This window comes from Podospora pseudocomata, chromosome 4 (assembly GCF_035222375.1).
Source record: "Podospora pseudocomata strain CBS 415.72m chromosome 4, whole genome shotgun sequence".
NCBI classification, from domain to species: domain Eukaryota; kingdom Fungi; phylum Ascomycota; class Sordariomycetes; order Sordariales; family Podosporaceae; genus Podospora; species Podospora pseudocomata.
In genome coordinates, this window is record NC_085888.1 from 3276739 (window position 1) to 3299771 (window position 23033).

The following is a 23033-nucleotide window of genomic DNA, read 5'->3' on the forward strand; positions in this document are numbered from 1 at the left end:
TTCGGTGCTGTGCTGTGTGCGGCAAGCCTGGCCATAATGCACGCACCTGCAAGGAGGCTGCAGAATCGTCTGATTCATCTGTTTCAGTTATTGTAGTTTCCTGGTGTTGTGGTTGTGTAATTGAGGATATTTGTAGTTGGGGTAGTGTCACGAATATGATGTGGACACCCAAAAGCAACAACCAATAGGAAAGAGGTGGCACGGCAGCCAATCAAGAGAAAGGAGGATAGACCAATAAGAGGTGGATCATTCGGGACATGAAGGAATCATGAGCGATTCTCAGGAATCACTCATGATCCTTAAGAGTCGGTCATGATCCGGGGAGAAACAGAATGATCCAGGCTTGGCATTAGGTCTATATATACGGAGGAACTGGCTGGTGTTAGATAAACAGTTCCGCAGTATGCAATACAAGTCACAATCGTTGGTATTTAGACTATTGTGATTGAGACAAGCCATTGTTGTGCACTGTTTAGCTGCACCGAACCATTTGTCTAGAAGCACCTTCAACTGAGTATCCCTCACAAAGGTTCTCGATCGGGGTTCGTCACCAAAATATGTTATTTATAATAAATATAAAAGAGCATTATTTTTATATAACATCAATAGTATTGAATATTGGTTAAATACTCTTAAAAAAAAGCTTTAGCCTTGTGTCGTTTACATATAATAGACAGTACCGTCCCCGAAGGATCAGGAGAAGCTCGGACCATCACAACCAAGCACTTTGAGTGTCAACCAACCCATTAGGCAACATCCAACCACCAACGTCAGCGAACCCCGCACATTCTTCCTCTCAAGATAGTCGATACTCATTTCTAGCATTTCATCACACTAGATCTTGTCTTTCTTGAATCCTGGACGGGAGTTGAGATGTGGCAAGCATCTTTTACCGACGGTGGAACATGGGAAGGATATCCCCAACCGCACCTAAGCCGAAGCCAGAGGAACCATTCCCAGGCGTCAGTTGCTTCTTCTTGCACGCTACTACTTTACAGTCCTGGCAATGAAACCCATGCGGATATCACGGAGGATCCGCCGGTGCTTGATATCTCTGAGACTTATATCAGGGATTCCGTCGAACCTGCAGATGATGTTTTGATGGCCGTCGAGAAGCCTGAGCAGTCTTTGGATGATGCTATTAATACTGTTGAACACTCTTCTGGCCTTGGGGGGGTGCCTGATTCTTTACATGACAATATGCCTATGTCTGAGGTTTCTCAGGAACTTGGGCGGGGCGGGACAGAGGAGGAGATGGTGCAGCCTATATCAGTGATGCGGAAGCGGCGTTGTGTGGCTTGTCGGTGAGTACATCCCCGTGGTGTGCTAAGTGTTCTGGATAGGAGATGTGGTTCTGACTTTGGTGCTGGTTTACAGTAAGAGCATGATTAAATGTGATCTTGAGGGACCGCCTTGTGGTCGCTGTAGGGAATATGATAGGGAGTGTGTTCCGACGACTAGGAGTCCCTGCCAACTGGATGTTGATGCTGCACCAGTGCAAGGAAATTCGACGTAGGGGTTGACGGGGTATTGGACGGGGTTAAAGGGGGTGGTGAGTGGATGGTTCTCTGGGGACGAAGCAAGGTAAAGTGGACTTGCCTATCTTGCGCGTGAGTATTCCCGTCCTAGAGGCTGGATGGACTGAGTTGTGCTGACTTTGGCGGTGCGTTGGAATAGGAGGATGCGTGTATGTGATGGCGAGGGGCCCCCTTGTGGGACTTGTAGGGAGGCACGTTGACCGGGGGCCTGTCTTGCTGGTTTGGGCCACTCGCTAGGTTTATATATGTATTTCACAGTCATCAGAGTGAATGACAAGATGAGTTCCCTTACGTAGGGCGAAGCCCCGTCCCCGTGCACCACAGCTCGTCACCCTAATAATGTTACTCAAACCGTACTAATTTAGCCCAGTTCTCATCCCACAGCTTTCCAGATCCTCCCGAGATGCGTTTTGGTCCAGACCTGGGCAGAGCTTGTTTTGAAACAGGAGCTCATGTTACGACCCACCCTGGTCATCACTGGCCGCTTTTTGCCAGCCAGATTTTGCGTTGCTTCATTGCGCATGACCTCCAGAGGACCTTTGCTTTCATCGCTTTCGTCTCCCTTCGTTGTCGAAGTTTTGGGGAGGACTAGTGGCGTCTTTTTGTTGCCCTCGTTGGGATTATCAAGAAAGAGTCCTGACATCTCAATGTCGCGATCTTCAGCGATGAGCTCCATTTGTACAGCCGTAACTCTCGTACTGCTCAACGCTGCATACCATGTGGTTGCTGTAGAGCGAGATACGGCCGAGGATAACGTTGTTGCTCTATCCGCCGACCAAGCGTGAAGAGAATCACCATCGTTACTTTCTAGCAATGGGCTCAAGCGACCTTTTATATAGCCAGACATGGTGGTTGAGGAGGTTTCGGGCCATTTCTTCAATGAATTTTCATCTTCTGCGTTCTCCGCCATAAATTGTGGACTCCACAGATCATCAGAGGCCGTGCTGGAAGAGCTGGGTTTGACATCAATGGTCTGGGCTAATTTTGCGTAGTGCTGCCATCTTTCCAGTTCGAGTCGCCGGCTCTCCACGGCTAACTGGGTTAGATCGGCCGATAACTTGGTCGAGGGGGAGCCACAAAGATGTATGTCAGCACCGTGCTCCTGGCGAAGATGGTCGAAAACCTCTGTTGCCGCAATGATGTAGGCGACTCTAGATCCCGGGCAACCTCTGACGATGTGGCCATACAAGCTGCCTGATACTGTGTCAATCACAGCCGAGCCGCTATTGCCACCTTCGACTGGAGTGTCGAGATTGATCGGGTAGAGCTTTTGCGCCTTCTTGATTGCACAGTCCCATTGATACAGCGCTCCTGTCGCCAACGTACTGCCAATTCCATCTCGAGCTGTGATGGCCATGACTTTATTCATGCGCTTTCCCACTTCAGCCACATTGTGGACCATGACTTTGCGTATCCCGGTATGTTGGGGGTATGATATGGTGTTTGCCAAAGAGTGCATGATCTCGTTGTTGTCGAGGGCAATCAACGCACAATCGAGACGCCGGTCTGGATGTAAGAGATCAGAAGGCAATATATTCTTCCTTGGTATAGAATCCAATTGCTAAACCGTTTTCGCCGTTTGTCGTGGCCAACTTCGGGCCTGCCTCCCCGTGGGAGTTCCCACTGTGGAACCGACGCTATTGATACTCGGGGATTCCGCCCAGGGCTGTGACTCGACCCCAGGTGTAACGCTTGCGCGGGTAAGAGCTGGATCCAATTCTGTTTCTGATTCCATAGGATCTTCGTCATTGTCGTCACTGTCGCTCATGCCGTCGAAACTACAATCCTCGAGACCTGGAGGGAGAGGCTCCTGAGCAGATGTAATGTGGAGGTTATCCTGTTGAGTTTCTTGAATGTGACTAACGGTGATTTGGTAGTGGGGATCATCGATTCTGATAATTGCACCACCAGTGGCGCAACGGAACGGTAGAGGGTCGGAAGCCCTGTATTTAATGTGAATCCGTCTTCCAATCAGCCGTGTACCTTTTGGTGGGTTCGTCGCGGGGATATTCTGCTTTCCTACCGCAAAGGTGGTTCTTTCAAGGCCCGAAGCTCCCTCTGCTTGTTGGTCGGGTTGAGTTTCAACGCCTGATGATCCTCCTGCGAGAGTACGGGCTGATACATGTTGCTCTAAAGGCAGTGCGCTGGCACCAATTCCAAACTGGGGATATTTTTCAGGCACAGAACTGCTGCGAATAGAATCCTTAACGAGAGACCGTGTCGCGGCATTTGTGCAACAGATCATAATGATAGGCTTCGCGGTCTCTTGTCGTGTACCTATCATGCCATGTAGAGCCGTACGAATATGTCGGTATAGCCAGGGTCGGTATTCCTCATAACATCTTCGATGTCAGGAAGGATATGGACGTCGAATCGTTCCTGGGCTGGGCCGCTTGACCCCCATGCCTTCTTGGCAAGCCAACCCGGGGCGTGTCAATGATCTCCCCACATGACAGCTCAGGACTTTCCCACTTTTTGCGCTTGAGCCGTCTAGGACTCAGGAAAGACATGGTTTTGAGGACATTCAATTGGAGTTGATCATGCTGTAGGACTGACGCGCAGGCAAGAATGAGCGGGGACATAAAAGAGCACCGTGACATACATCGTGAACTTCAGGCTGCGCTGGAATGGATTTCACTTTTGGCTGTCGCACAATTGCTACCCAAAAGCCGGCCTCTAATCTGCAGAGTGGCTGAGGACTTCGTTTCGGGTCGTGCTAATGCATAAGATGAGGTGTCTAATTGGCTGGGGAGCATGCCGACTAACCTCCATGTGCTTCAAGGAGATTATTGACCACACCGAATTCAAAAGGAACAGCACCTCGTCTTAGCCGAGACTATAAACATACTTTGCCCTGAATAGAACACTAACAGCTTTTCCCCAGTTTACATCTTACAACCTCAGGAGAAATGGCGTCCCTTGAGAAGTATTATCTGCGCCATATGGACGGCGTTTTCGTGCCATCGAGGACACCCAGAAACTTTTCAATGGAGGACGCTCGGCTGTGCTGTTCCACGAAGTGTACGGACAATACTATCAGTATCAATGGCGCCTCTTCTCGGGACACAGTCCCACAACCAACAGAGGGATACGTGATCCCGAGAACACATTTCGACTTGTGCAGCATCTGCACGACGGCAAGACCCGAGAGCAATTGAAGACTCTGCTGAAGTCCACAATATCGAGTGCATCTGACGAAGAATGTGAAAGGTACATTGACCTGGCGGTCCGTCTCCTCACTATGATGAAGATCGGCGTTCCGAATAATCAACTCATGGCCCGCAGATTTCTCCGATGGGAGCAGGGAACATTCAGGGACTTTGTGAGTGACTTCTTCAAGGAGTCACTCAAACTCAGTTACGAACGAATCAGACTGCCGAAGATGCACAATGCTTGGAGCATCAACAAAATCGGAGGGATCAATATCAGCTTTACTGACAACCTTACTGACCATCTGCTGTTGACTGATGATGATTCAACGCTGTTGATATTTCATCATGCCTCGTTCCTAGAGTGCCACCTACAGTATGCCTTCCAGTCTTCTTCACCCCATCCATAGGTAGATAGCAGAGCATGTGGGCTGGATACGACAAACGCAGCACCCATGACAACCTTGAACATGGGTTCTGGTAGATTGCTTCTCGCCCCCTTGACTACAAGATTGCAGTGTTATTCTGCTTCTGAAACATGAACTGTAGCTTACACTCACATACAGGCCATTCTCGGCACCACTATACCCGGCAGACCTCGTGCATGAAACACTGTCCACCATTGCGCTCCTTTTCCCACAGTCCGAGTTCACGTTAACCACGCGGAGGGGCCGGTTCAGCCGGAACTCGTCGTGGCTGCGGAAGCTTCGCCTTGCCCACGAGCAGTCAGGACAACACCCAACTGGAATCGACCCTCGCCTCTCTATTTGTGGCACCCTCCAAGCCAACGACCGTCAGATCGAACGGTTCCACTTCTGGAGAGACAGCTGGTGATCCTGAAACAGACCTATGATGATACTACGCCGAGCTCTCTCCAGCAGTAGTGGTATGATCGTCGGAAGGGGGTGCAATGGTACACCTTTTGGGTTGCGGTCCTTGTGTTGCTCATCACGACCGTGCTGAGTTTGTTGCAGGCGGTGGCGGCTTTCTTGCAGGTGTATAAGACTTATATCCCGACTGTTAAAGTTAAAGGGGGGGCGTAAGCTCCGAGACGTATCCAGAGACTCAGAGAGACCTTGTAACCCTTGGCAAAACTAGCTATGATAGAAGATGTCACTGAGCGCGGGAATGGAAAGCTTTTCGTACCCCCAACTCCACCTCGCACCCGCCAAGCAGACTCTTATCTGAAGTCTTTCCATTGTCCGACCTGTATGCGGAATGTTGCTTTGCTACCCGACCCCGTGATCAGCTTCATCACCCTCCTTAAACGCTGAGTCGGTATGGAGATCAGACTTTGCATTGTGGCTGCAAATAGCAAAGCAGGCACAACACTCATACAGGCCACCACCTCGGACTCGAGTATTCATCATCGTGTTTACTTTCTCCCAATTGGATCAGACAGTTCCCATTCCGAGGTACGGGATTGGACCCCTCGGACTCGGGTCCCCAGGCTCGATGGGGTTAGGTAATTCAAGGCCCTCACCAATCGGAACATTCCTGGTTTTGCTGGAACACCTTGCATTCGCTCACGTCTGGTGCACCTAGCCTGCCGCTTGGGTGCATCTGGCGACAAAGACTGCGTATTAACACTGGGCCTTGTGTGAGGTGTTGCATGATCCCAACATCTCACCGAGCTCAAGAGCATGCCATGGCTAGGTAGGTACCTGGGCTTAGTTGAACTGTGTATAAAGGGACCAGCCCTTCTCCAGGATCGAGCAACACTGCCTTCATGCCATATGAACAATTGCTTAAACAACGTCTTAACCACATACCTCCCCTATCATCTTGAAACCTTTCCAACTGCAAACGACGCCCAATCCCACAGGATTACTCAAAATCGCTACTTAGTAAAAGTAAGGCCTGGCTGTTTTTACTTGTTTTGGTTTGATGCAAGTTATACGCTAGGCTAACCGCAATCTAGGGTTACAAGATGAATCCCTCGAGTCAACGTAATGACCTTGCTGGCATTGGAGTATGGTCAGGATTTTCGGCATGTTTCGCAAGCAACACTGGACCGACGATAGGCATCAAGATTGAGAAGACCATGCTCTCGGATGGGAAGAAAAAGGCTGCCATGGTTAAGGAGGAGGGTTCGGGCAATAGGGATAAGGTTACCAGTAGCTATAGCCCTGTGGCTCAATGGCTGACTGAGAATTCGAAGGATGCTCCATGGACCCACATCAGGAGTTAGAACTATATAAGGAAGAAGAACCCCAGATAGCTTCCATATGTCTAGTGCTTCGAGCAGGTGGCAATGGTCCCTAGCTGCCTATCAGGAATTAGAGCTCGACTGTGGTTCTGACACTATGAGATAATTCTGCATTACCCCAGCTGAAGACCGAATCATCTCAAACCTTACTTGATCAAGCTCATCACTGCAGGGAATGCTATGCCTCGAGCCCATCAGCAACGAGTCAATGCCGGTGGCACACACAACTCAATCCCAACTCCCGTGTATCAGGCAGTCAACAGCGTACCAGCCCCGATTCGATTTTATCTCTGGGGAAGAGAGAGAGTACGAAGTATGCAGTGTGGTGAAAGTAAAGGTGGGGCATAGGGGATATACAAAATGGTTTGAGAGGTATTTTGCTGAAGAGAAGCGTATGGAGCACTTTCGGGGCAAGGGTGAAAACACGGACGTCATATAACAAGATGGCCACAACAGGAAACTTGAGCATCAGAGACATCAATGGCGGACTGAAGCTAACCCCTGACTCAAGTGAGGCCATCTGGGGAGTCCCTTAAAGTTGCCATGGCAACATGGCCACAGTCACTAACACCATACGTATCCACCTTTCACTCTTCTCGCATTCCTCCATCAAGGCTCCAGTCTCCGAATTCATTGTGCTTTATGCATTGTTCCATCATACCTAGTACGCGCCCCTCCTCATTCTAGACCGCCCTACCCACAGGTGACACCGGTGATGTCCCCAACTCGTTTCTCATTCCCGTCGGGATGCGAAGCCGAAGTTCTGTTGGTCTCGTCTGCCTTGTCATCTCGGCAGGAGACCCAATGCTGTTAAGCTCCGTGGGTGGGCTAAAGCCCGTCAATTCGGGAGGCGAACGATCGCCGTCCCGTTCCTTCTTGGTGGTACCTTCTGCCAGAGAACCTGAATTCGCAGTATCAAGCTCGGGCTTTTGGCCATAAGAAGAGTTGTTGTCTCCAGGAGGATTTCCGTTGCTGGTCTCCCTTGTGCGTTGTCTTCGGGGTCGTATGTAGGAGCAGAAGCAGAAGCTTAACAAGGCGACGAGAACAAAGGTGCCTCCGACTGCAGGTCCGACGGTCAGGCCGATGGGCTTCGGGTTTGTGGTACCAGCTGATGGCTCTGAAGAGGTTGGTAAGGCTTCGGGAGGCGTGGTGGTGGCCATGGTAAATGTCGATAGGGTAGTGTCTTGTGTGAAGATCAACGTGCTTGAAAGAGTGGATGAATCAGCTTCGGATGATGACGACTCGGAAGAAGTTGCGTCAAACGAAGTTGTATCAGAGGCAGTCCTGTCGGAAGAAGTACGTCAGGAGAGGTTGTCTCAGATAAAATCGTGTCTGAAGAAGCGAAGAAGGCCAACCAGACGAAGTCCAATAAGACCGAGGCAATTCAGAAGAGGTCAAATCATCGCTTGTCCAGTCATGGCTTGCAGTTGCACTGGATAAGCTCTCTTGCGATGGCGACTCTGAAGAGAATGGCTGAGTGGAAAGGATGCTGGGCAAAGATTCTTCAGATTTCTGACTGGTTTCAATACCCGTGAACGTGGTCTCCTCGGAAGTAGTGGTGGTGGATGGCGGCAAATCGACGTCTCTCCACACAAGCTGGATGACAGGGGATACGGAGGCAGAGATAAGGGTGCGTTTCTATGTGTGCCGGCCGTCATCGAAGATTGTTGTCAATGTACTTTCTGTTGAGGAAACAGTAACCAAGGGAAGGGCTCCATCTATGACACCTTGGGACGGACAGCTGGCGCATGTAAACATCCCAGTGGTGACTGTCTGGATACATGCTATCGCGTGTCTGTTGAAGGGTTCTCCAGGATAAAGGCCGTATCCGCGTATCGAATTCAGTCAGTATGGCACCCAGTTTAGACTCATCCAAATTTACTGAGACTTATTTAGACAACTTACGTCGGGCAGCAGAGTGCGGGAGTCTCGTCACTTTCTAACAGGTCGACAAAATCGTGAAGGCATTGAAATACTGACCATCATGGGTCACATTGTATGCAGTAGACCACCCATCTGGGTAGATCAAGCCTTGGGAATAGAAAAGGCCTGCCGAAAAGGGATATGCCGGCATGCATGTCGGGAAACACTGCCGATCCATGCAGCCGGTAGAAATGTACATATAACACCCATTTCGATTCGTCGAGGACCCAATTACACATGATGAGCATTCTGGCGGTGGTGTAGTAACTGTTGACAAGGGTGCTATGATGGAGCGGGTTGGCATCCATTCTGGGATTGCTGTGATTGCAATGCGTAAGCAATTCAATGAGGTTCTCGGCCGTGAGAATAACACGGTGGAGATGTTGACTGCTAACTTCAAACAAGGCGGTTGTTAGTATATGAGATAGTATAAATCAAATGGGTGCAGGGTTATGAGAAGCGAGACAGAAAGCAGCACGCACATGCAAGTTCATCTTAAGCAACTACTGATGACGGCATCATGAATTGCCCTTCATCTGTCAGTGAAACCCATACATAAACCGATACTCATGTCACTTGGGTCACACTTCACACGTCGGGTGACATCATTCAGCCTTCATCGTACAAGGTGTCATCTTCCATAACATTTGTTCGACATGGCTACGCTGAACCGGTCTCAAGGAAACATCATTTCATGATCAAGCTCCAGGACAAAGCCCAACCATAGAGCAAACCTCCCAGATATGCCCATCCAAATCCTCAAAGCTGCGGTTGTACATGCCCATATCCTGCCCATAGTTCTTCAACACATACGGATCTGCCTTGCCACCTGCATTGACCGCCTGCTCAATAAACGCATCCACACTCGCCTTGTCTTTCGCCATGAAAGAAAAGAGGGCCTCGGTCGACTTGAAAGCGTCAACAACGGATGTGCCAGGCCGGTTGAATGTTTTGAAACGCTCATGGATATGAATCATGAGAGAAACTTGGGAGCTGGCACCGGGAAGGCGGAATGCGGAAGATTTGTCATCGGACCAGAGCTTGATGTGGTCGAAGTTGAGGGCGACGAAGAAGGCGGTTGCTTTTTCGAGATTTATGGTTGGGAGATTGACAAAGAAGGTAGGGGGGTTGGTGACACTGGTTTCGGAGGACATGGTGACCGGTTGGACTCTGGTCACTCAGGGAAGTTAAGTGAGTTGTTAAAGGATGCTGTGTGGGAGTTCAATTGATGGGATGAAGGCTGGCAAAGATGTCAACTATTATACCCATCATTCAACGTTCACATCATCGATAGACGGCATGATATTTGTCCCGAGATGCGATGAGCTGACAATGGTTTGGCTCTTTACCAAGACATGGCGCGTCTATGTTGGGAATCGCGCGTCGCTGCCTGGAAGCTAAGGTGGCATCAGGCTGGCCTGCTCGCGTCCATTGCACGAGTTCCCGTGACTTGCCGGGACTTGCTCCAATCATGACCGCGGGGCACAGGCCAGGGGGCCTTGTGTTTGCAGTTTTCAAGTATTGACCCGAGACGTACGTTGCTTTTGCTGCAGAAACCATCGACTCCCGGTCAGCTTTACATCATGGCATCGGTTCACCAGCCCAGCCAGCTTTCCCGCCCTCGTATGGTTTCCACAGCAATTTGTTGGCCCATGCTGTGCCCCTTGGTCAACGGCAGACTGGTGAGCGACTCGTCGGCTTGCTGAAGCAAACGGGCTTACGAATTCGGCTGTGCTTCTTCATTCCCGTCAGACAGATAGCTGTACAACATGCACAGTTTGTTTAATAGGCTATCTGGCTGCAGTGCGAACGAAGCTCTGCCTTTACCCGTGACAATCTCGACCAAAGGCGCGAGCTTTGTCCAGCTCGGTGAAAACACTACGAGTGACAGGAAATCTTCCCAAAAGTTCTCTACTTCCCCCGACAACATGTTTGTTACAGGGCAGACAGGTACAACCATTCGAGGTGGCAATGATGACACTACTAGCAAGGTCAGAGTCGACTGGCCGACAGCTCATCGGCCCACGGACGACGGTTTACACCCCATCACACAATTGCAGATTTGGCTTTGTCGAATCTGGGAATAGCGATGCATCGACCACCACTCTTGACACCATCGGCTATGCCTATGGAAGCGATTGTCCCAGCATCAGGTCATGTCTGCCGAGCATGCCAACAGCAGTCCGGCGAGACTTCTACTCACCCGGTCTCTACTGTCCGATGGGATGGGAAAGGGCGACAAAGATCACCCATGGGATGACCGACAGTGTTCGAGCAATCAACATCCTTCGAGCTCTTTCCACAAACAAAACAGCTGCGTTCTGCTGTCCATCGTGAGTCTCACGGTCGAGAAACTCCGCCAGCCTGGGTTCTCCCGCTAACCAGATTGACTCGAAATAGCGGATTTACCTTTAGCTACACCGTCTGGTCCTCAACCGACGCCCTCCCTTGCTGCGCGTCAATCATGATAGAGGGGACCTTTACCTATTGGACCTGCAACCCTCGAGGCTGCAGTCTTGAACAAAGATTACGAGTGGGCGGGACAGTTACCCTGTCGGCAATCACCTCCGAGCGCCTTGCCGTTCAAGCAACTATCACGATGGAATCTCTTCTCAATGTTTATGGGAGACAAAACATGGATGCGATCAACCCTAGCACTCAGGCTCCAACCTTGGTGGTTTCGTCAGCTATCACCCGCGCGCCTGCCATCCAGCTCGTCTGGCGCTCTATCGACCTCCCCGCGGCAGCAAATAACGGAACACCAAACGGCAATTATCCCTCGGTCAACACCGCCGGGGTAGTGGTGGGCGCTACTGTTGGTGCTATGGTTGCGATATCCCTCATTGTGTTCGTAATCTGGCTCTGGTGCAGGAAAAAGAAAGAAAAGTCTGGCACTGTGTACGAAACTACGGAGAACACTGGAAACGTCGATGAGAGCAAAGCTCAATCAGAGTTGGCAACTGGAAGTGCTGTCGTAGAGCTGTCCACAGCTGGCAGTCCCGAATTACCTGCCAGTCCAATAACACTGCGCAATGCTGATGCTTCTGATGGTTTGTTAAGGGCGGTGGTGCCGACCGGTAGAGCGGGAACTGATAGCAGACCGTCAGTAGCGTATGAGCTGGACTCTGAGCTTGACCGGCGCGATGTCGGCGCCAAGTCTATGTCTGAAGGACATAATGTTCCAACCACGGGCAGACTAGAATAACTACATCCTTCATCTACAGGCAACTACACAACGTAGCTATATTTTCTTTCCACGTGAGTCTCTCTTGTGAATAGCCCTATGACTGGTATTGAACGAAGGTAATATAATGTCTGACTATCTGCGGTATGAGCTTACAATCTGAACCATCATCTACGCGTCTCTGAGCCTTGCTGGCTACACACAGTAAAGGTAGTCCTTGATAACCTTGACTTTTTTAATTGTGCCCACCTGGAGCCACTTGTGTCTAAGGTACCTATGTAGCACTGCTTTCTTAAGGTCTTGAAGTGCTAATATCTGTGAGGGAACAGTAACATCAACGCCATTGTATGCGTCATAGCTACCTATGTACCTGCTATTGTTACCTGGTGCGTTACGTTGTACCTGTGCAGCCAGCCAAAAGTCAAGAGGCCGATGCTGCGGATAAAGATACCAACCTATTAACCCCCGTCCCCGCCATCCCAGAAAAGTGTTACAACCTGCACCAGGAATGGATACAGACTGCAAGGCAGTACGCCGAAGGTGAATATGACAAGATGATCGAAGGTTGTGACAAGCGTCTCAGACACGGGTTCACTGTCAACAACAGGTTGTTCTAACAAAGAGCTACTGAGAGTAGATTGTAGACAAATGAACTTGAATTGCTTGCATGAGGAATCAGATTCCTCGACACGGGGAGCGCCCGGCGCTCCCCCCTATTTATGTCAAGCTATCTACATATATTTCTGAAGTATCTTTGTACCTTGCTCAGTGTGCCTTCAAAGCCAGAGAACCTCAATTATATCTATGCATGGTGACAGCATTGGTGGCAATGGTACCATGTCCAGCTGAACTGGTTACGTCAGTTTCAGCTTCCATGAGCTCCTATTCAGCTTGATTGACCAGAACCCTTTTCTGTCTGACAGGTACCACCCAGTGGTTCCTGTACAGGGGTATTACGCTTGGGGCGTAACACTTTCCTTTTCCTTTTATCCTTTTCACGGCTTTATTCGCCTTTCTTCACCGCCCTGGTTATGACAGCCACATGTATTTCTAGCGGTTCAGTTCCTCAGTTCGGTAGATTTATTCCATCATCTTCACTTTCCCACATAAAGAGCCCTCTGCCAATTGCAATGGTATTCCTGCTTCTTTCTTTCCTTAAGAAATAATAAGTCAAGTGAGTCAATAAGATTGATCATTTACAGTACCTTATACATGAGACTACAACATCTCAGTTCACTACTCTCTGTATTTGCAGGTAATACCTGTTGCACTTTCTTCCTTCGACAACCACGTCGTCGTACTTAGCAGCACAGTTCGAGACTCGCCAAGTTCTTGGGTAATTGCTTCACCCTCCTGAGACCCCTGTAGTTACAGTGCTCTCAGCGACCCCATTAAAATAATATGTGTTAAAGAAATTGTTGCCTGTAGCAATAGATTTAGCGTTTATTTTTAGATGTATATTTACTGAGGGATTGGTCAAGGATACGTTAAACGACGGTCGTATTAGTTCGCTAGTGTCATGGCACTGGTGCCCCACTTCCTTGGGTGGCCCCACTGCCAGGACCTGTATCACGTGACCCACAGCCTTACACACAAAATCCCTGCGGGTCTGATTAGGCAAAGCCTCTTCCCTCTTTTCCCTCCTTAGCTTAGATTCGGTCAATTGAATATGGTATTTCTGTAGCCCTTTACCTCAGAGAACCTGCCAACCGTGACAGCTAGCGTTACCACGGAGTAGTAGGTTAACGTAATTTAGATACTTAATATCTTGATATATACCGAATATACAACACCACCCTCACACAACAACCTTGACACCCTCTCCATCCCTACTAAAAATCTTCTTCATATGACTCGTCGCATAAGGGTTACTCATCGGTATACTCACCCCCTGTTCCTCCCCCACCTCCACCCCTCCCCTCCTCACCTCCCAAATCTCCTTTCTCCCACTCCTATACTCCCCCAACGGCCCCTCCAGCTCCCCCCAAGCCTTAACCGCATGCGCCTCCACAACAGGCGTCCAAACCCCCCTATCCACCATCGAACCCCTAAACCCCTCATAATCTCCCACCCCCCTATCCCCCAACATCTCCACCATAAACCGAAAGAAAAACTCCTCGCTCTCCGGATTCTGACTACTAGCAATCAACAGCACGAATCCCACCCACGTCTCAATCCCTATCCTCTTCAAGTTCTGTGACAGCTCAGCATCAGTAAAATGATGCCTCAAACGGGGCATGATCCCCGGTAGAGGAGAGCAAGCGGCGTGAGCACCGTTGCCAACGAAGAAGGTGAAGACAAAGAGGCATATAGCAATGACATTTTCTGTCGCGGAGAGGGATGTTTCCGCGCGGAGGATGAAGTGGATCAGCTCCCCTAAACCGATGGACATCAGGTTCTGGATGTCGAGGGCGTCCCATTGGATTGTTGGGCGGGATATGTACCATGCTAATGCGTCACGGAGGAGACAGTCGAGGGTGGCGATGTGGTTGATTAGATCGCGTGATACCCCGAGAGTGGCGCATGCGGTTGCCATTGCTGAGCCGGCTTGGTAGAATGGGGAGGAATGTGGGTAGTTGTAGAGCTTTTTGAGGAGGCCGTGAGGTAAGAGGTGGGAGGCGGCGAAAGTGTGGTCGGAGAGATGGGCAGCAGAGAGCTCGTTTCTGTTTGTGGGTTGGTAGAGGTATTGGCCTGGATGGGATGGAGGAGGCAGGCTGAAGACGAGGCGGCAGGCTAGGGAGGTGCACACCCATCTGATGATGAAGGCCTGGAGACCCTTCATTCCGTCAAGACGGGCTATGCCTCCGCGCAAGAACAGCATTCTCTTCAGCCCCGCCAGATGGGCCTGGCGCTGGGAGACGTCTGGTTGGAGGTGCTTCCATGCTGGGTGGTCTCTCAGTGAGTCGCCAGCGTAGAGAAACAGGTTCTCCTCGATGCAGAGCATCTGGAAGACTGTGGCAATGTTCTCGTCGCTCAAGGCCCGCGATGGGTCAGCCAAGGCAGCCTGAATGTGGGAGATGGCTTGGATGCGATGGTGCATGAACTGCTCCAGTAACGTTGGGGACTTGTGAGGCTGGGCCACAGCCAGCTGCAGGGCTGAAAGGCACAGGACTCCATGCAGAAAGCCAGAGTGCCCAAAGGAGACTGTCACCCAGTACTTTTCCGCCTCGGGGGACTGGTCACCCGTTAGAGGTGTGAGAGTCTTGATGATCACCGTGTTGACTACAGGAAAGTCATAATGTCAGCTAGAGGTCGTCGCTAAAGTTTGAAGTCCGTCCCGACCCACACGCGCTGGCAGTCTGTTGGGCTCAAGACTACGCTAAGCACAGCAAGGTACCTCGACGCATGTATGAGCATGGGGTTACTTACAATACGCCAGCAAATCAGTATCACGTTGGCCCATTCTTACTGACACAGTGCCAAAAGGATCCAACCGACCACTCAGTGTTTGTGCTTGGGACACCAGGGTGGCCCCAGCTTGACAGATGCATAGGCCAACGGCGTATCCGCAATGAACACACTCTACATGATCGGAAATGTTATTGGCATGGTGTTCTTGGAGTTTCCCACCAAATCTGCCATTCGAGCTCGTTGGTTTGGACTGCCCTGGCTTTACACCAGCAGTCGGACGTTGTCTTTTCGAGACACCACCCTTGCCTCGCTTCGGCTTCGGATTCCCGTCGTCCTGAATCCGCTGGGGAGCAACAGCCACGGGCACCTCCTCTGCGATCCCCGCACTGTGCTTACCATCAAACAGTGTGTTGGTAGCTGGAGCACCATCTGGGCTGTCAGAACCGCTACTGTTGCTGCTGGCAGTCGCGTTTGGGGAGTCGTCAGAGCCGAAGGGAGCACGTTTTCGGCCGGCCTTGCTCTTGGTCGACCATGGCTGAGCAGCTCTAGCCTTCCTGATAACAAAGGCACGACCTGTGGTAGAGATCTTGTGTCCGGCACTGGACTTGTTGCCAGAATTGACGAACAAGAACTCCTTAACAGCGGCCATGTTGTCGCTGTAGTGCTTTGGTGACTGTTTCTTCTCCCCCGTTACAGTTTGATTACCGAAACGCAAATACAACGGGGTAAACTGCTTCCCGAAAAAGGCAAATGATAACTGTGTTTTTGAAGATATCGGAGACTGAGAGGCCGTGGTGGTTTTGGGGATGGACAAGCTTTCAGTTGTGGGTTCTACTGAGACGGAAAGGTTAGCGGTGAGATGCCAAGCATGCTCAGTCATGTCCATAATTATCATTTTCCTCTTTAGGCATGGTGTTGCTGGGCATAAGCTGTTGTGTAACAGCGGCTGATGGGGGAGTGATGCTGTGGATAACGCTTACCCAGTTTTCTGCAAAGCACAGAACCCACACCACCCTCTGCACCACGCACCTAGATTATTCAAGATCGGAACACCCAACACATCTGGATCAAAAAAGGACGATGTCCCGACTGGCTTGAAAAGAGCTCGGGTCATTAGAGAGTGAGGTGAAAAAGGCAAAAGGTAATGGGAACTGTGAGGCTCGAACTCACGACCTCAGGATTACTCTGATGTTAAACCAGATCATACAGTGTATGAGACCTGCGCTCTTCCAACTGAGCCAAGCTCCCTTGTCAACTTCTGCTTCACCGCGGCAGAATTACGTCCTAACACAAACCCACCCAAACAAAGAAAAAATCTCCGCATATCGATGTTTGTAAGGCTGTTGATCGAGAGAGGTTCCTTTGTAAGTTTACACAAGCAATAGACCCTAGTAATGCTGTAGGCGGTGAAAAGACTTTGTCATGGTGATGGGAATGACTTCATTACTGGTGTATTACTTCGTTCTGGGAATGTTGTCAAAGTGCGCCTAACCTATATCGCTTTGGACTGTATGCGCTTTTCCTCTGTGGAGTCCTTATTCTGTAAAGCAGCTCCCCTCGTAGCGATGTTGTCCTCCTCTTCCTCTTCGTCCAACCATACCAAATGAGCCCCGCCGCCGTTGTCATCTTCGTCCTCCGACTCAAGATCATGGGTGTCACTTTCACCATAAGCTCCTAGAGGTTGCTCAGTCGCTTGTGCCTTGACCGGCTCCTGGGTTTCTTCTGGGTCCTGAAGCGAGGGATCTGTGCTCGCCTTTCGGTTTGGTTCTTTCTCTGATGGAGAGTGCCCAGTGATAGCCACAAAACGCTCGTTGACTGGCGAGGCGCCTTTTTGACCGTCGTGGCTCATGGGAAAGCTGTTTTCGGCGGAGACCATTCGGAACTCGCTGGCGAGAGGATTGAGCGTAGACGTGCTACTGATGCTCAAGACACGGTGATGCTGTTCTTTGGGGGCTACAAAGTCCATTGTCGGACTGACCAAAACGGGTGACTCCGGGGGCGTAACTGGTTCCGGTGTCATGATGTCCCAGTCCAAATGTCCCAGACGTTGAAGCCGTTGTTGGTTTTGTTTTGCTTCTTCGTGCTGCTTCATGGCTACGTTGAATAGCACGTACAAGATTCGAAATACAAATATGAGTTGCTGTTCTTTGGAAAATGTGAGAAATGGATGAGGGTGATAAGAGTGTTGGTTTCGTGGTCTTTCTGTTGTGTAGTTGTCATTATTTCCGCTATGTGATTCGACTGGAGACAGAGGGATTGCTCCTGGTGGTGGTGTTTCCGGTGATGCTGTGGGCGATAGTGGTTCAGCGGGCCCGATTGTGGCAGCTGGAGGTTTGCGGGGCGCACTTGATGCGTCGCGCCTCGTAGAACCGGGTGGTGGATGGTCGCCAAAAACATGTCTCATTAACTTGTTGCGCGAATCGAAAGCTTGAGCGCAGCGGCGACACTTGTGGCGCGTCGGTGATCCATTTTTGTCCTGGGCTTGACCGTCGGTGGTTGATCTGGAGGCGGTGGACATGGATGCCCAACGCTTCGACTCCATTCTGGATTCTGGTGGAGCAGAGAAAGCAAAAATGGTCGGCGACTGGCCTAATCAAAGGGTCGTCGATTGAGGGCGCGACTGTGCTCAAATCTGGAGAGCGGCCCCGTTCTTTGCAAGGCTGTGCCCGGAGGTCGAGAGCAGGAGAGGGGAAACTGTGGGTGAGTGAGTGGGTGAGTGGTGAGTTGATGTCGAGGCGAGAGTGGAAATTTGAGGTTGACGAACGAAAATTGTGGGGGCTTGACACGCGGTGTTGCTTGAGTGGCAGAGTGGAACGGAGTGGGGCGTCCACGGCCCCCGCTTCAATGCAGCTTCATGTAAGTTGATTGGTTCTGTCTTTTCGTCCTCTCTCAAATAATATCATCTTACAGATACTTCTTGACCACTTCCTCAACCTCCTCCCGACTCAGCTCCTTGATCCCCAGCAACTCATTGTCATTCTTCTCAAACAGACTGCCATATCCCTCTCCCGCGATCGCAGAAGTTATGAACTTGACAGCAAACTTCTCAGGGTCGGGGTTTTCCTTGTTGATCTCAGCCCATGCCGAAGTCAGCAAGTCATCCACCATCACCACCTCGTCAGTCCACTTCTCTCCTGGGGTAAGCTTCTTGGCAATCTCATACACGTCCTTGAAGCTCTGAACAGTGCTCTGGATAAACACCATCTTGTTTTTGGTTTCCTCAGCCTGTCTAAAAACTCCCACAACAGCCTTTCCAACATCGGACAACAGCGAGAAACTGATCTTCCTGTCGCCGCCATCATAGAGGATTGCATGTTTATCTTTGGCGTTGACCAGCCAGTTGATCTTGAGACCCCAGTCAAAGAACGCGCCATTGACAACAAGGGTGTATGTCAATGTGCCTTCTTTTGCCTTTTTCTCGAGAAGGTCCTGGGCGTCAAACTTGGTTTGAAAGATGGGAAGCTGTCGGACCTTGGCGTTGCGAGTGTGGGAGCCGAACTCGGTGGGCAGGAATCGTTTGACACCTGCCTTGGCGGCAGCTTCAATAAGAAGGAGTTGCTTTTCGGGGGCGCTAATTGGGAGGGTGGAAACCACAGCGTCTTGACCAGACAATGCCGATGTCAACGAGTCGATGGAGTCGTAGTTGACCGTGACGGTTTTGACACCGGGGGGGAAAGTACGAGGTGACTCCTTGCGGACGAGGACGGTGACCGTAAAGTCACCGGCGAGCAGGAGCTGCTCAAGAATTGAGGGGCCCAAGTTACCGGTTGCCTGAAAGAATGTTAGTCTTCGAATGAGTTTGGGGAATGAGAAAAGATCACCACCTACACCGGCGAGTACAACGTTCGTGATGGAAGCGGACATGTTGGTCAGGGAGGCAGATGTGATATGACTGAAAGCACAATTGATGAGATGTTATGAGGTAGGTGTCGAAGGCTTGAAACAGATGGGTACTTTGTAGGTAAGGTAAGTCGATCGATGCTGGGAGAAAGGACTTGAACAGCAGGATACTGCGCCCTTTTATAGAAAGATTGTAATGGGCAGCTTTCAGCAAAGTGGTATCATCCCTCCATCCCATACGCTCATCCAGATGAATTATGGCTTATTCAGCCCCAGCTAATTAGTTGAGGTAGGTACCTAGGATACCAATCCCGTAGGCTCGGCTGTTTTACTAGAAGAAACATAGCGGCGATTATGTGACAGTGAGGAATTAACGGACCAACAGAATTTTGTATCCCACATGGCCGAGATAAAAAGTATCCCAGCGCAAGGTACCACTGAAGGAGCGCATCTTTGCAGCTGCGTCTGGTTTATTGATGCAGGCAAAAGGATAAGCAAAAATATCCCCCTGAAAGAAGAAGGCCGTCGAATCCCTCGGGGCTGTTGAGATTGTAGTCGCGTGTGGATTCCGATAGTTGTAAGGGTAGCAAGGAACTTAAAGGCACAGCTAACCCTAACCCCAAGGACTCTCAATAGGCCATTTGACTATCTTTCAAGGCCTAGTAAATATTTTTTCGAGGCCTGGTTCAGTGTTCTGGAGTGCCAGTCATTTGCATAGCGTGGCTGAGTACCTAGCTAGTGCACTGTTATCATCAATCTGGCATGGAAACGCGAGTACGAATCCTTTTTAACGGAATCCCCACATTCCACATGCCACATGCCACATAGCCGGCATTCCGCTGCGGCTTTGTCATCACTGCATTGACCACATCTTAGGTGAGGAAACCTTCATTCAACTTTACTTGTCCTTCTCCTCCGTAGTGTTGTAAACTATCCCACCCGACTTGAAACTATCCCACCTTTCCGTTACTACAATCCATCACTGATCATGACCAACCAGGCGTCGGAGGCCCAGCCACCGGCATCACCGTTATCCAAAACCACTCGGTTTGTCTGCAACGCCCCGGGATGCCGCAAGAGCTTTACCCGGAAAGAACATCTGACCCGACATGCGAAATCACACAGCTCACAATTGCCTTATCAGTGTCATATTTGCGGCCGGAGATATGCCAGGAGCGATGTTTTCAAACGTCATGTGGAATTTCACCCCAAAAACTCCATCCCAAGCACCAAGATCGTCGCCTGCAATGAATGCCATGACAAAAAGCTCAAGTGTGACGATGGAACACCTTGCCGTCAATGCGACCGACATGGGCTGGAATGTGTACGCAAAGGGCGACCATCTCTCGAGCCGAGGACACCACCAGAAGAATCATCACCAGCCCATGCCATTGACAACACTTCGTCCAATGGAACGTTTAATTACGGGAGCAATAATGTTGACGAACAATGGCATGACATGCATTTCGAGACGCCGGGCCTAAATGAAGCTGTGCATCAACCAAAGCACTCATCCTCGGCTCCTCTCACGCCCCCTACATCACTCTCAAGCGATGCTTCACAGTTCAACAGCACACCACTCCGGGTACTGCTCCAAAATATTGATGAAGCAACTACTTATTTTCTCCTAGAGGTCTTCTTCACCGAAGTACATCAATATTGGCCCATTCTTCATGTATCCACCTTCAACATTGGCACCGTGTCTGATCTGCTGTTGGGATCCATCCTAACCCTTGGCAGCTGGATTACTGGGAGAGAGGAACACAAGACTTTGATTCCGGCCGTCTATGAAGAGGCTCTGGCGGCTACCCGGGTGGTATGGTCTCCCCATTTTAGTATCTCCCTTGGGTTGAGCTAACAGCTATTTAAAGAACGTCACCCCTTCTTTACACACGCTTCAAGGACTAGTGTTGTTGGTGGTATATAGCATTTACAACATTGTATGTTCAGCTGCCGAGCGTTTTCAGGTTTTGTTGCTGATTTGTGATAGAATGATGAAATCGGCAAGGCTGGTAACCTTACATCCCTTCTCATTCAAAGTTGTCGCTGCATTGGGATTTTCAATGGCAGCCATTCACTTCCCGAAAGGCTTCAAGATGATCCGTTTACCTTTTGGTTGGCCAAAGAGCAGCTTCATCGGTAACCAGGCTCGTCCTCAAAGTCCCTGTTATGTTCTGACAATGATTCCAGGCTGGCATTCACGGTGTTCCGTCTCGACACATACCAATCCATCCTTCTAAACATTCCCCCCACAGTCCGCTACCAAGAGCTCTACATCCCCTTCCTCGCCTCCCCCTTCATATGGGAAGCCACAGACAATGACGACCTCGAGTATCGCCTCCAGCAACAGCCAAAACCCGAAGGTGTCAAATCACCACCACTGCTGAGCGGTTTCCACCGTGAGTTCATGTACTCGCCAACATCCTACACACCCAGCATCCCCCTCTCCCCAATGGACCACCACCTCACCCTCTGCGCCCTCCAAAATCCAATATGGGAAGCCTCGGCCTTCGCAACAGACATGGAGATATCCCTCCTCAGCATCCCTAACTCCCCCGTCTTTGCCGCACGCACGCATCTCGATCGGTGGCGTGCCCGGCTTGAAGCTCAAACCCAACAAGCTTTCCAATACGATGTCATCGAAGAAATCACCTGGACGTTATTCCACATGTCAAAGATCACCATGCACGCCCCCTTACCCCTTTTGAGAATCCACTCTGCCGCCCCCTCAGGCAAACATCGTGATGTCGACACGGAGAAGGTTGCCACTAAGCTGGGGATCTGGAGGGGGAGTCCCTGTCCGAGGATGGGTGTTATCTCCTGTGCGGAAATATGCCAGTTGCTGAGCCGGAACCCCTTTGAGTTTGATTCCAATGCCAGGAGGGATAAGCTTAACCCGCTGGCTACGCCGGCCTTGCTGATGGCTGCCATTGCGGTGTGCTCGTATGCTGCGGGTGTTGGGCAGAAGCAGGGGGGTGGTTGTCCGGCGTGTTTACCTGGGCTGGAGCATGAGCAGGGCGGGTGCGTGGATATTTTCGCAGGGAAATGTCCTCAGTCTCAGGAAAGGGTTAAGGAGTGGGAAGCGACGGGGAGGGGGTGGCCGGTTTGGGGATCTTCGGGGATTGTGTTATGTCGATGCGGTTTTGATAGGCTTGGGGAGTGGTTCCAGCAGGAGACGGTACTGGGGAGGGACGAGACTGCGAAGAGGGAGCTTGTGGCTTTTGTGGAGGGGTTGAAGTGCGGTTTTGAGTGATGGTTTGATGTCCAGTGAATTACCTACTCGCCTATGGCGAGGGATGCGAGACGCTATACATGGCGAGATACATGAATAAACCGTTCAGCTTCGAGAATAGAGAATAGACGTAACAATTCCTGCTCTCTTTGTCCATAGCCACAGTTAGTAGCGTCGAGGTCGCTGCCATGCTGCATGATGCAAGTGTCTTTTTTTAAACCCCACCATCATCATCAAATTTGCAGCACAATTCTCGAATATCTAATTGGCCTTTAACATTTGTGCCGCGCATTACAATTTTCACAATCCGATTCTAGCACAATTGTGCACGGTGCGCGGCTTACCATCCAAATGTCGTTAAAATTGATGGAAAAAAGAAGACTGGCCTTCCCATGTATGAAGCAAAAGGATGTGTCCCCTCGACCGGAATCGAGCCGGTGACCTTTCGGTATCAATAAACAACATTTACAGCCGAACGTGATAGCCAACTACACCACAAGGGGTTTTCTTTTTGGTGTGCAGGCGCTGTGCGATTAGGGCTTGTCAACGGTACCCAGGCTGGGTTCGTTGTCCGGCATCGGATGTGGGCCTGAGCAGCCAGAACTTC

General features: G+C 50.5%; 8 protein-coding genes and 2 non-coding genes across 10 annotated transcripts; 5 read left to right on the forward strand and 5 right to left on the reverse strand.

Annotated features, from left to right (window-relative positions):
* Positions 1-1911: 1911 nt before the first annotated feature.
* On the reverse strand, positions 1912-3662 carry QC762_405840 (uncharacterized protein; the record flags this gene model as incomplete). Its single annotated transcript, XM_062890036.1, has 3 exons — positions 1912-3044; positions 3132-3481; positions 3562-3662. The coding sequence occupies 3 exons, from the start codon at positions 3660-3662 to the stop codon at positions 1912-1914; spliced, it is 1584 nt and encodes a 527-aa protein (XP_062743963.1).
* A 1117-nt stretch (positions 3663-4779) lies between these two features.
* On the forward strand, positions 4780-5521 carry QC762_405850 (uncharacterized protein; the record flags this gene model as incomplete). Its single annotated transcript, XM_062890037.1, has 2 exons — positions 4780-5063; positions 5254-5521. The coding sequence occupies 2 exons, from the start codon at positions 4780-4782 to the stop codon at positions 5519-5521; spliced, it is 552 nt and encodes a 183-aa protein (XP_062743964.1).
* Positions 5522-9517: 3996 nt separating this feature from the next.
* Positions 9518-9973, reverse strand: QC762_405860 (uncharacterized protein; the record flags this gene model as incomplete). The annotated part of the gene is made up of 1 exon (XM_062890038.1): positions 9518-9973. One exon carries the CDS (start codon positions 9971-9973, stop codon positions 9518-9520), a length of 456 nt encoding a protein of 151 aa, XP_062743965.1.
* A 420-nt stretch (positions 9974-10393) lies between these two features.
* On the forward strand, positions 10394-12076 carry QC762_405675 (uncharacterized protein). Its single transcript, XM_062890017.1, has 2 exons — positions 10394-11152; positions 11220-12076. The coding sequence occupies exons 1-2, from the start codon at positions 10791-10793 to the stop codon at positions 12022-12024; spliced, it is 1167 nt and encodes a 388-aa protein (XP_062743966.1). The 5' UTR covers positions 10394-10790; the 3' UTR covers positions 12025-12076.
* A 1725-nt stretch (positions 12077-13801) lies between these two features.
* Positions 13802-16223, reverse strand: QC762_405670 (uncharacterized protein; the record flags this gene model as incomplete). The annotated part of the gene is made up of 2 exons (XM_062890016.1): positions 15373-16223; positions 13802-15225 (listed from the first exon to the last, which is right to left on the reverse strand). The coding sequence occupies exons 1-2, from the start codon at positions 16001-16003 to the stop codon at positions 13802-13804; spliced, it is 2055 nt and encodes a 684-aa protein (XP_062743967.1). The 5' UTR covers positions 16004-16223.
* Positions 16224-16499: 276 nt separating this feature from the next.
* Positions 16500-16602, forward strand: QC762_0071360. The gene has a single exon. It is a non-coding gene; the product is annotated as a tRNA-Met (tRNA).
* A 244-nt stretch (positions 16603-16846) lies between these two features.
* Positions 16847-18094, reverse strand: QC762_405660 (uncharacterized protein; the record flags this gene model as incomplete). Its single annotated transcript, XM_062890015.1, has 1 exon — positions 16847-18094. The coding sequence occupies exon 1, from the start codon at positions 17894-17896 to the stop codon at positions 16847-16849; it is 1050 nt and encodes a 349-aa protein (XP_062743968.1). The 5' UTR covers positions 17897-18094.
* Positions 18095-18224: 130 nt separating this feature from the next.
* On the reverse strand, positions 18225-19465 carry QC762_405650 (uncharacterized protein). The gene is made up of 2 exons (XM_062890014.1): positions 19183-19465; positions 18225-19125 (listed from the first exon to the last, which is right to left on the reverse strand). Exons 1-2 carry the CDS (start codon positions 19216-19218, stop codon positions 18259-18261), a joined length of 903 nt encoding a protein of 300 aa, XP_062743969.1. The 5' UTR covers positions 19219-19465; the 3' UTR covers positions 18225-18258.
* Positions 19466-20075: 610 nt separating this feature from the next.
* On the forward strand, positions 20076-22571 carry QC762_405630 (uncharacterized protein). Its single transcript, XM_062890013.1, has 4 exons — positions 20076-21010; positions 21066-21134; positions 21185-21333; positions 21385-22571. Exons 1-4 carry the CDS (start codon positions 20183-20185, stop codon positions 22445-22447), a joined length of 2109 nt encoding a protein of 702 aa, XP_062743970.1. The 5' UTR covers positions 20076-20182; the 3' UTR covers positions 22448-22571.
* A 269-nt stretch (positions 22572-22840) lies between these two features.
* QC762_0071400 lies at positions 22841-22929 on the forward strand. The gene has a single exon. It is a non-coding gene; the product is annotated as a tRNA-Tyr (tRNA).
* Positions 22930-23033: the final 104 nt, after the last annotated feature.